At 39.3% G+C, this 13129-nt stretch overlaps 1 protein-coding gene across 1 annotated transcript in view; it reads left to right on the top strand.

The window, feature by feature from the left end:
• The window catches only part of LOC116276352 (elongation factor 1-alpha 1-like), a 78450-nt gene extending 66157 nt beyond the window's left edge, over nt 1–12293 (top strand). The window contains exon 2 of the mRNA XM_031669557.1: nt 10613–12293. Within this exon, the coding sequence (XP_031525417.1) occupies nt 10613–12001 (1389 nt within the window). The 3' untranslated portion in view covers nt 12002–12293. The remainder of the gene's footprint in view (nt 1–10612) is intronic.
• Nucleotides 12294–13129: the final 836 nt, after the last annotated feature.

The following is a 13129-nucleotide window of genomic DNA, read 5'->3' as shown; positions in this document are numbered from 1 at the left end:
AGGCAATCACTGGAAGGCACACTGGCCCAGAGGACAAAGGTTCTGGGGCAACACAGGACTGAAGGTGCCTGGGGCAAGCACCAGCTCATGTCATCTCCCTCACTGAGGCTTGGGTATGTTTAATCATTGAGGGCCAGGAAATTGACTTCCTCCTGGACACTGGCGTGACCTTCTCAGTGTTAATCTCCTATCCTGGACAGCTGTCCTCAAGGTCCGTTACCACCCGAGGATTACTGGGACAGCCTGTAACCAGGTATTTCTCCCACCTCCTCAGTTGTAACTGGGAGACTTTGCTCTTTTCACATGACTTTCTTGTTTTGCCGGAAAGTCCCACACCCTTGTTAGGGATGGACATATTAGCCAAAGATGGAGCTATTATCTACATGAATATGAGGAACAAGTAACCCATTTGTGGTCCCCTGCTTGAGGAGGGAATCAACCCTGAAGCCTGGGCATTGGAAGGACAATTTGGAAGGGCAAAAAAATTTAGCCTACCCGGTCCAAATCAGGCTAAAAGATCCCACCACTTTTCCTTATCAAGGGCAATATCCCTTAAGGCTTCAAGCTCATAAAGGATTACAGGATATTGTTAGACATTTAAAAGCTCAAGGCTTAGTAAGAAAATGCAGCAGTCCCTGCAACACCCCAATTCTAGGAGTACAAAAATTGAATGATCAGTGGAGACTAGTGCAAGATCTTAGACTTATCATGAGGCAGTAATTCCTCTATATCCAGTTGTACCCAACCCCTATATCCTGCTCTCTCAAATACCAGAGGAAGCAGAATGGTTCACTGTCTGGACCTCAAGGATGCCTTCTTCTGTATTCCTGTGCACTCCGACTCCCAGTTTCTCTTTGCTTTCACGGATTCCATAGATCACACATCCCAACTTACATGGATGGTCTTGCCCCAAGGGTTTAGGGATAGCCCTCATCTGTTTGGTCAGGCAGGCCCAAGATCTAGGCCACTTCTCAAGTCCAGGCACTCTAGTCCTTCCGTATGTGGATGATTTTCTTTTGGCTATGAGTTCAGAAGCCCCATGCCAGCAGGCTACTGTAGATCTATTAAACTTTCTAGCTAATCAAGGGTACAAGGCATCTAAATCGAAGGCCCAACTCTGCCTACAACAAGTCAAATATCTAGGCTTAATTTTAGCCAGTGGTACCAGGGCCGTCAGCAAGGAACAAATACAGTCTATACTGGCTTATCCTCACCCTAAGACATTAAAACAGCTGTGGGGGTTCCTTGGAATCACCAGCTTTTGCCAACTATGGATCCCCAGATACAGTGAGATAGCCAGACCCCTCTATATTCTAATCAAGGAGACCCAGAGGGCAAATACTCATCTAGTAGAATGGGAAACAGAGGCAGAAACAGCCTTGAAAACCTTAAACCAGGCCCTAGTACAAGCTCCAGACTTAAGCCTTCCCATAGGACAAAACTTCTCTTTACATGTAACAGAGAGAGCAGGAATAGCTCTTGGAGTCCTTACTCAGACTCGTGAAACAATCCCACAACCAGTGGCATACCTAAGTAAGGAAATTGATACAGTTGCAAAATACTCGCCTCACTGTTTAGGAGTAGTTATGGCGGTGGTTGTCTTAGTATCAGAGGCTATCAAAATAATACAAAGAAAAGATCTCACTGTCTGGACTACTCACGATGCAAATGACATACTAGGTGCCAAAGGAAGTTTATGGTTACCAGACAACCGCCTGCTTGGATACCAGGTGCTGCTCCTTGAGGGACCATTGCTTCAAATACACACATGTGTGGCCCCCAACCCTGCCAGTTTTCTCCCAGAGGATGGAGGACCAATTGAGCATGACTGCCAACAAATTATAGTCCAGATTTATGCCGCCCGAGAGGATCTCTTAGAAGTCCCCTTAGTTAATCCTGACCTTAACCTATATACCAATGGAAGTTCATTTGTGGAGAATGGGATACAAAAGGCAGGTTAAGCCATGCCATAGTTAGTAAGCACTTGAAAGTAAGCCTCTTCCCCCAGGAACCAGTGCCCAGTTAGCAGAACTAGTGGCGCTTACCCAAGACTTAGAACTGGGAAAGGGAAAAAGAATAAATATGTGTATACAAATAGCATGCTTGCCCATGCTGCAATATGGAAAGAAAGGGAGTTCCTACCCTCTGGGGGAACCTCCATTAAATACCACAAGGAAATCATGGAGTTATTGCACACAGTGCAAAAACCCAAGGAGATGGCAGTCTTACACTGCCAAAACCATCAAAAAGGTGAAGGAAAAAAGGCAGAAGGAAACCGTCAGGCAGACACTGAGGCCAAAATTGCTGCCAAGTGGAACCTCACATTAGAAATACCTGTGGAAGGACCCTTGGTATGGGACAACCCTTTCCAAGAGATTATGTCCCAGTATTCCCCAACTGAAACAGAATGGGGACTTTCCTGGGGTCATAGTTTTCTCCCCTCGGGGTGGTTAATGACAGAGAGACAAAGAGGGAGTCAGAGAGAAAGAGAGAGAGAGAAGGGAAAGACAGAAAGTCAAAGAGAAAGAGAGAGAGGAAAAGACAGAAACAAAGAAGGAGTCAGGAAGAGAGAAAGACACAGACAGTCAGAGAGAGAGAGAGGGAAAGAGAGAGAAGCCAGGGTACTTTTCTGTCTACCCAGCCAAGGCATATTCTTCTTATGTGGAGCTTCAACATATATCTGCCTCCCCACCAACTGGACAGGCACCCGCACCTTAGTCTTCCTAAGTCCCAACATTAACATTGCCCCAGGAAATCAGACCCTATCAGTGCCCCGTAAAGCTCAAGTCCACCAGCGCAGGGCCATACAACTAATACCTCTACTTATAGGGTTAGGAATGGCCACTGCTGTAGGAACCAGAATAGCAGGTTTATCTACTTCATTATCCTACTACCACACACTCTCAAAAGTTTGCAAGAAATAACAAAATCTATCCTTACTCTACAATCCCAAATAGACTCTTTGGCAGCAGTGATTCTCCAAAACCACTGAGGCCTAGATCTCCTCACTACTGAGAAAGGAGGACTCTGCACCTTCTTAGAGGAAAAGTGTTGCTTTTACACTAACCAGTCAGGGATAGTATGAGATGCCGCCCAGCATTCACAGGAAAAGGCTTCTGAAATCAGACAATGCCTTTCACACTCTTATACCAACGTCTGGAGTTGGGCCACATGGTTTCTCCATTTCTAGGTCCTGTGACAGCCATCTTGCTATTACTCACCTTTGGACCTTCTATTTTTAACCTCCTTGTCAAATTTGTTTCCTCCAGGATCAAGGCCATCAAGCTACAGATGCTCTTACAAATGGAACCCCAAATGAGCTCAACTAACAACTTCTGCTGAGGACCCCTGGATCAACCCACTGGCCCTTTGACTGACGTAGAAAGTTCCCCTCTGGAGGACACTACAACTGCAGAGCTCCTTCTTTGCCCCTATCCAACAGGAAGTAGCTAGAGTGGTCATTGCCCAGTTCCCAACAGCAGTTGGGGTGTCCTGTTTAGAGGGGGGATTGAGAGGTGAAGCCAGTTGGACTTCTGGGTAGGGTGGGGACTTGGAGAACTTTTCTGTCTTACAAGAGGATTGTAAAATGCACCAATCAGCACTCTGTGGCTAGCTAGAGGTTTGTAAAATGGACCAATCAGCACTCTGTAAAATGGACCAATCAGCACTCTGTAAAATTGACCAATCAGTACTCTATAAAATGGACAAATCAGCACTCTGTAAAGTGGACCAATCAGCAGGATGTGGGAATGGACAAATAAGGGAATAGAAGCTGGCCACCCCAGCCAGCAACAGCAACATGCTTGGGTGCCCTTCCATGCTGTGGAAGCTTTGTTCTTTCACTCTTTGCAATAAATCTTGCTGCTGTTCACTCTTTGGGCCCACACCACCTTTAAGAGCTGTAACACTCACTGCAAAGGTCCACAGCTTCATTCCTGAAGTCAGTGAGACCACAAACCCACCAGAAGGAACAAACTCTAGGCACAGTTGTTTGCTTTTGGAGAGATTCACCAAATTCATAACATGTTTCAATTGAAATTTTAAAGATTACAAAAATATTTTCATTATAAACATTAAGAAATGTATAAGTAGTTTATGTATTTCTTAAGTATATGTTATATAAAATTTTGGAAGAAAAAACTGTTATACATCATAAGGTCCAATTAATAAAACAGAGGTATTTATTTTCATTTGTTTGTTTTTCTATATTTCTCTTCCTTGAGAAAAAAGACTGTGCTTTGTTTTTGTTGCCCTAGTGAATGGGTAATTGAGTAAACAAGTGAACTGGTGAATGTGGGGGTAAATAAATGAATAATTTCCACAGTAGGATTACTGAACCTCTGGCTTAGTTTACTGACAGTCTAGAACAAGCTTGTCCAATCTGTGGTCTGCAGGCTACATGCAGTCCAGGATGCCTTTGAATGTGACCCAACAGAAATTCATAAACTTTCTTAAAACATTATGAGGCTTTTTTTTGTGAGTTGTTTAAAGCTCATCAGCTATCGTTAGTGTTGGCGTATTTTATGTGTGGCCCAAGAAAATTCTTCTTCCAGTGTGGCCCAGGGAAGTCAAAAGATTGAACATCCCTGGTGTACAGCTTTGGTTTGAATCTGTCCATGGTACTGAATAAAAGTCTCTGAAAGCCAAATGTCTTCTAGCTCCTAGGACTTTGACCCTCCTTACTAGATGCTAGGTATTCATTTACTTCTTTTTCTTTTTCTTTTCTTTTCTTTCTTTCTTTGTTCTTTTTTTTTTTTTTTTTTTTTTTTTTTGAGACCGAGTTTTGCTCTTGTTGATCAGGCTGGAGTGCAGTATCATGATCTCGACTAACCGCAACTCCACCTCTTGGGTTCAAGTGATTCTCCTGCTTCAGCCTTCCTGAGTAGCTGGGATTACAGGCATGTGCCACCACACCTGGCTAATTTTATATTTTTAGTAGACACGGGGTTTCTCCATGTTGGTCAGGCTGGTCTCTAACTCCTAATCTCAGATGATCCACCCGCCTCAGCCTCCAAAAGTGCTGGGATTACAGGCATGAGCCACCGTGCCTGGCCGACCCCAGGTATGCATTTAAACACAACTCATCATTCTCGTTTCAACTTACTGCAAAGAGACCCCCCACCAAAAAGCATGTGGCCTCTTTTATGAAATACATGGAGACAGACATATGTCATTGGTCCCGTCTGAGCTCTTAATCATTTTTTAGTCTTTTCTCCTCACATTTGCGCTTCTCAAATTCTTTCCCATCTCTGTTGAAAGCAGCTAATCCTTCCTGTTGTTTACTCCAAATCCTTGGATGCATTTTAAAATCCTGCCTTCATCTCATTCTATTTGCCAGGAAATCCTCTTGGCTCTACCCTCAAAATATTTCCTGAGTCTAACCTGCTTATGATCTTTATGGCTATCACCTTTTCCACACCACCAGCATCTCTCAATAGACTATTGTAATATGTTTCCAAGTAGTGTTCATGTTTCTACCCTCATCTTCTCCCACCCTCTTAGGATGCTTTCCATATAGTACTTATGGCTATCTTATGGTTATCTTTTTAAAACATAAGCCAGGTTATGTTGCTTTTCTATTCAAATTTTCCAAAGGATTTCCATTTCCATTTTGTTTATTGTCTGTTCATAATTTTTAAAAATATTAGTTTCATGAGAGCAGAGATTGTGGGTTTTTTTTTTTTTCAGTTATCTGAGGCATCCCACGTTCCCAGAACAGTTCCTGGCCCATGGTTGGTTCTCAATAATATTTCTTCAATAAATTAAAGACAATAAGAATCAGTTGTTACTGTTAGAATGCTCTTAAGAAATCCAAATCTTATTGAAAAAGTGTTCAAACAAGTTGAATTATTGCATCTTTAATTGGTTTAAACATTAATATTTTAAAATTCAACCTTAAAGTCCACTAACATAAACTGCTTGATATGTGAACATTGAAGGAACTAAAATTACTAAGTGCATTTTAAAGTAGAAAAAGAATGCAATTGAGACATTTACATGTACCCACAAAAGAGTGTTTCAGTTTGTTTTCAAAAAATGTTCTAAAATAGTGATATCTAAAAAAAATACAATATTTTGCTATAAGTAGAACACAGCCTTGGAGCAAAAGACCTATATTAAAGTCCTGATTTAGCCACTGATCAGCTATGTGACTTTGATATGATCTCTCACCAACTTTGCATTCATGTTAGGCTTCCAGTCAAATCATCAGGTTTAAAGAGATTTAAATTTCTTCCCTTAGGAAGAGGCAAAGAGTTTCAAGGACAATTTTGAAAATTCTAAATTCTAATCACAATTTTCTTTGTAAGTAAGCTAGAGAATGAGATGTGAACTACAGAAAATCCAAAGTAATTACAGCTGAGCGTAAGAATTGGCCTTGATGGAAACTACAATTACTTGTGAAGACCTTCTATTGAGTAAATATGCCATTTTGTCAAAATAATATGGCTAAAGGATCTAAATATTTTCCTCTTATCTTGTATTGTGAAATCTCATACTTAAAAAAACCCAACCATTTAACAGATGGATTACTGAAAATCCATTCTCTGAAGGAGCTGACATTTCATCAATCTGATGAAAATTTGAGCTCCTATATATAGTTCCTTAACTGGGATAATAACAGACATTTTAAGAAGAAAGCTTAGCTGGGAAGTTTGATAGTTAGGAAACTTAACTGTGAAAGAAATTATTTTTGTACAATTAACTTTCCTTGTATGAAAAATATCTGCCTACTAACATGATGTAGAAACTTCTAACTGATATATAACTATTATTTGGAAAAGTTTTTAAAAGTCACTTTGGAATGTGAAACACATCTTCTCATAGCAAATGTACTAATTTTTCATGTATTTTTCAGTTTTATTACATTTTTAATTGACATATAACACTTGTACATATTTATGGGGTACAGTGTGACATTTTGACATATGTATACATTATGTAATTATCAAATCAGGGTAATTAGCATATTCATCATCTCGAATATTGTCATTTCTTAGTGGTGAGGGCATTCGAAACTCTCTCTTCTAGTTATTTTTAAATATACACTATGTTATTAACTATAGTCACCCTATTGTGCAATGGAACACTAGAACTCATTCTTCTTCCTGTTTTACTGTAACTTTGTAATCATTGACCAACATCTCTCCATCCCCCTCTTCTCCTTTTCACAGCCTCTGGTAACCACTATGAAATCATGTTTTTTTAGATTCCACATATAAGTGAAGTCATGGGGGTGTTTATCTTTCTGAGCATGAGTTATTTGACCTAACATACTGTCCTCTGGGCTTATCTATGTTGTCAGAAATGACAGGATTTTATTCTCTTACAGAGCAAAAGAGTATTCTATTGTGTAAATATATTAGGTTTTCTTCATTCATTCCTTCATTGATGGACACTTTGGTTGATTTCATATCTTGGCTATTGTGAATAGTGCTGCAATAAACATGGCAGTGCTGCTGGTATCTCTTCAACATACTGATTTTCTTTCCTTTGAATATATATCCAGAAGGAGGACTGATGAATAGTTTGATAGTTTTAATTTTAGTTTTCTGAGGAAACTTGAGATTGTTTTCCATAATGGCTGTATTAATTTAAATATAGTGTTTGATTCTCCTTTCTCTACATTCAGCATTTATTTTTGTCTTTTTGATAATAGTTATTCTAACTGGAGTGAGATGATGTCTCATTGTCATTTTTATTTGAATTTTCCTGATGATTAGCAATGTTGAGCATTGTTTTCATACACATATTGGCCATTTGTATGTCTTCTTTTGAGAAATGTCTATTCAGGTCTTTTGACTATTCTTTAATCAAATTATTATCATTTTGCTAGTGAATTAAGTTCCTTATATATTCTGGATATTAATGTCCTGTGAGATGCATAGTTTGCATAGTTTTTCTCCCATTCTATAGGTTGTCTTTTCACTCTGCTGATTGTTTCCTTTGCCTTCTTTCACTGTGCAGAAGCTTTTTAGTTTGATATAATCCCAATTTGCTTTTGTTGCCTGTGATTTGGGTCCTTATCTTTAAAAAATCCTTGCCCGGACCAATGTCAAGAAGTGTTCCCCCATGTTTTCTTCTAGTAGTTTCATGGTTTCAGGTTTTACAGTTAAGCACTTAATCCATTTTGAGTTGATTTTTGTAAGTGGTGAGAGATAGGGGTCTATGCATTCTTCTGTAGTTGGGTATCCACTTTTCCTAGAACCAATTAGTTGAAGAGACTGTCCTTCCCCCATTGTGTGTTCTTCGCACTTCTGCCAAAAATTCATGGATTTACTTCTGGATTCTCTATTCTGTTCCATTGGTACATGTGTCTGTTTTCATGCCAGTACCATGTTGTTTGGGTTACTGTTGCTTCGTAATGTATTTTGAAGTCAGGTAATGTAATGTTTCCAGCATGGTTCTTTTTGCTTAAGATTGCTTTGGCTATTCATGGTATTTTGTGGTCCCATATAAATTTTAGGATTTTTTTTTTTTGTATTGCTGTGAAGAATGTCATTGGTGGTTTGATAAGAATTGCAAGGAAGCTGTAAATTACTTATAGTATGGGTGTTTTAACAACATTAATTCTTCTAATTTATGAACACAGAATATCTTTCTATTTATTTGTGTCTTCTTCAAGTTCTTTTCTTATTTTATAGTTTTCATTGTAAAGCTCCTCCACCTCCTTGGTTAAATTTATTGCTAGGTATTTTAATATTTGTAGCTACTCTAAATGGAATTGCTTCCTTGATTTCTTTTTCAGATTGTTTTCTGTTGGCATATATAATGCTACTGATTTTTTTAGTTGATTTCTTATCCTGTACTAATAATGGTTGTGTATCTATAAAATCCACAAAAACCTATGTAACCACCTGAATGATCATTCTTAACTATTTTAATTAAAAAAGAATATATCTAGAAATTTGTGGGTGAAAGAAAAACAGAGAAATAAAAGACAGATTGGAAGGTTGTAAAAGTCAGTATTTTTGTTTGCAAGACCCAGCAATGGATTCTGGCTAACTTCAGAATGTATTGGAAAAATATTGTGTCGTTTACAGAATTAGAATCAAATGTAGGGCTAGAGAAGAGTCTTGGAAATAAGACAAGAGCGCAGGAGGTTTGGCGTAGGGCTCAGAGACATACCCCGGAGCAGGCCTGAAGGTTGGGGCCTCTCCTGCTGCCATTCCCAGTGTCTCAGTGCTGCAGCCCCTGGACTTAATATATTTGCTGTAAATATCTTCCCAATTGTCTCTATGTCTATGCTACAGTTCATTCAGATAGAATTTGGAGTTGATGACATTGATTACTTTGGGGTCCTTTTATTTAACAAAATATTTTCAGGGAAGTCTACAATAAATATCTTTTTGCATAGAGTACGTTCCTTTATAATATGAGATGTAATTTGTTACAGCTCTGGAAAGAAAACTAAGAGTTAAAATCTTGCTCTTAAAACTGAATCTAAGAAAGGACGACCTATTTAATACACAGGGCTGGGAAAACAGGCTACCCAAATGTAGAAGAATGAAATTGGGATCCTATCTCTCACCTTATACAAAAGTCAACTCAAGATGTATCAAAGACTTAAATCTAAGACCTGAAACTACACAGATTCCAGAAAGAACCTGGGAAACACTCTTTCACACATTGGTCTAGTCAAATAACTTATGACTAAGATGCCAAAAGCAAATGCAATAAAACCAAATTAAATTGGACCTAGTTAAGCAAAAAGGTTCTGTACAGCAAAAGAAATAATCAGCAGAGTAAACAGACTACCCACAGAATGGGAGAAAATATTTGCAAACTATGCATCCATCAAAGAAATAATATCCAGATTCTCAAACAAATCAGCAAGATAAAGGCACAAATGATCCCATCAAAGAGTGAGCAAATGGCATGAATAGACATTTCTCAAAGGAGGATATACAAATAAACATAAGAAAAAATGCTCCACATCATTAATCATCAGAGAAATGCAAATTACACAGTGAGATATCACCTTACTCCTGCAAGAATGGCCATTATTAAAAGGTCAAAAAACAATAGATGTTGGCATGGATGCGGTGAAAGTGGAATGCTTTTACACTGCTGGTGGGAATGTAAATTAGTATAACCACTATGGAAAAACAGTATGGAGATTCCTTAAAGAACTAAAAGTAGATCTACCATTTGATCCAACAATCCCACTACCAGGTCTCTTCCCAAAGGAAAAGAAGTCATTACATCAAACAGACACTTGTATGCATATATTTATTGCAGCACAATTCACAATTGCAAAGATATAGAACCAACCTAAGTGCCCATCAGCCAATGAGGGAATAAATAAACTTTGTTATATATACACTATGGAATACTAATCTGCCATAAAAAGAACAAAATAATGTCTTTTGCAGCAACTTGGATGGAGCTGAAGGCCATTATTCTAAGTGAAGTAACTCAAGAATGGAAAACCAAATACCATATGTTCTCACTTATAAGTGGGAGCTAGGCTATGGGTACACAAAGGTATACAGAGTGGTATAATGGACTTTGGAGACTCAGAAACAGGAGGGTATAAGAAGGGTAAGAGCTTTTTCACAACGGGTTTGCCGCCAGAACACAGGTGTCATGAAAACTACCCCTAAAAGCCAAAATGGGAAAGGAAAAGACTCATATCAACATTGTCATCATTGGACACGTAGATTCGGGCAAGTCCACCACTACTGGCCATCTGATCTACAAATGTGGTGGCATCGACAAAAGAACCATTGAAAAATTTGAGAAGGAGGCTGCTGAGATGGGAAAGGGCTCCTTCAAGTATGCTTGGGTCTTGGATAAACTGAAAGCTGAGCGGGAACGTGGTATCACCATTGATAACTGCTTGTGGAAATTTGAGACAAGCAAGTATTATGTGACTATCATTGATGCCCCAGGACACAGAGACTTCATCAAAAACATGATTACAGGGACATCTCAGGCTGACTGTGCTGTCCTGATTGTTGCTGCTGGTGTTGGTGAATTTGAAGCTGGTATCTCCAAGAATGGGCAGACCCGAGAGCATGCTCTTCTGGCTTACACACGGGGTGTGAAACAACTAATTGCTGGTGTTAACAAAATGGATTCCACTGAGCCACCCTACAGCCAGAGGAGATATGAGGAAATTGTTAAGGAAGTCAGCACTTACATTAAGAAAATTGGCTACAACCCTGACACAGTGGCATTTGTGCCAATTTCTGGTTGGAATGGTGACAACATGCTGGAGCCAAGTGCTAACATGCCTTGGTTCAAGGGATGGAAGGTCACCCATAAGGATGGCAATGCCAGTGGAATCACGCTGCTTGAGGCTCTGGACTGCATCCTACCACCAACTCGTCCAACTGACAAGCCCTTGTGCTTGCCTCTCCAGAATGTCTACAAAATTGTTGGTATTGGTACTGTTCCTGTTGGCCGAGTGGAGACTGGTGTTCTCAAACCCGGTATGGTGGTCACCTTTGCTCCAGTCAACGTTACAACTGAAGTAAAATCTGTCGAAATGCACCATGAAGCTTTGAGTGAAGCTCTTCCTGGGGACAATGTGGGCTTCAATGTCAAGAATGTGTCTGTCAAGGATGTTCGTTGTGGCAACGTTGCTGGTGACAGCAAAAACGACCCACCAATGGAAGCAGCTGGCTTCACTGCTCAGGTGATTATCCTGAACCATCCAGGCCAAATAAGTGCTGGCTATGCCCCTGTGTTGGATTGCCACACGGCTCACATTGCATGCAAGTTTGCTGAGCTGAAGGAAAAGATTGATCACAGTTCTGGTAAAAAACTGGAAGATGGCCCTAAATTCTTGAAGTCTGGTGATGCTGCCATTGTTGATATGGTTCCTGGCAAGCCTATGTGTGTTGAGAGCTTCTCAGACTATCCACCTTTGGGTCGCTTTGCTGTTCGTGATATGAGGCAGACAGTTGCGGTGGGTGTCATCAAAGCAGTGGACAAGAAGGCTGCTGGAGCTGGCAAGGTCACCAAGTCTTCCCAGAAAGCTCAGAAGGCTAAATGAATATTATCCCTAATACCTGCCACCCCACTCTTAATCAGTGATGGAAGAACGGTCTCAGAACTGTTTGTTTCAATTGGCCGTTTAAGTTTAGTAGTAAAAGACTGGTTAATGATAACAATGCATCATAAAACCTTCAGAAGGAAAAGAGAATGTTTTGTGGACCACTTTGGTTTTCTTTTTTGCGTGTGGCAGTTTTAAGTTATTAGTTTTTAAAATCAGTACTTTTTAATGGAAACAACTTGACCAAAAATTTGTCACAGAATTTTGAGACCCATTAAAAAAGTTTAATGAGGGGAAAAAAAAAATAAGGGCAAGAAATTAAAAACTACTTATTGCATACATTGTACACTAGTCAGGTGAATGGTGCGCTAAGATCTCAGACTTCACCTATGCAATTTATTCATGTAACTAAAAGTGACTCGTACCCTAGGAGCCACTGAAATAAAAAAAATTCAATAAATAGTTAAATAAACAAAAAAAAAAATCTGAACTTAAAAAAAATTAAATTTTAAAAAAGCCTGACCAGAAAAGATGAATAAGAAAAAAATATATATATGTGGCTCCTTAATTTTCCCAAAAGCCTCTTACCTTTCAAGCTGGAGTGGCATCTCAGCTGACACCCCTGTGGCCACCCATCTTGCAGCCTTTGACTTCTCAGCCTACCAAATCCAACCAGCTGTTCTCCTTATCCGTCTAGAGATAGGTTTCCTTTACCACTTCAGTTGAAATCTTGGCGACATTCTTGCATCTCCTCAAACGGCATTCTGTTAAAATCTCTAGTAAATGAAAGCAAATACTTTAGTTTTTCCTCAACCTTCCTTTATGACTTTATTTCAAGAATTTTTATAATACTTGATTGAAGGGTACATGTTGTGATTGTTCTGAAGATGCTAGCTGTTTCTCTCCTCTGTGTTTACCCAAGCCAAAGCTGTAATCATGAACCAGCTATGCCAATCCTAGGCAGTATGGTTCTAATAATATTTGCCAACTAGAATGTGCAATATTTTAAAAATTGGGTCACTTACTTCCTGTATTATGTACTAGAGATACCTAATATTACCCAAGATTATGAATCTGTAGAAAATTATAGCATAAAATTAAGTAAGAACAAGTTTTCTAACTACTGTG

Source organism: Papio anubis, chromosome 8, assembly GCF_008728515.1.
Source record: "Papio anubis isolate 15944 chromosome 8, Panubis1.0, whole genome shotgun sequence".
Taxonomy (NCBI): Eukaryota; Metazoa; Chordata; class Mammalia; order Primates; family Cercopithecidae; genus Papio; species Papio anubis.
The sequence above is the reverse complement of the archived record's forward strand: the minus strand, read 5'-3'. Positions and strand labels throughout refer to the sequence as shown.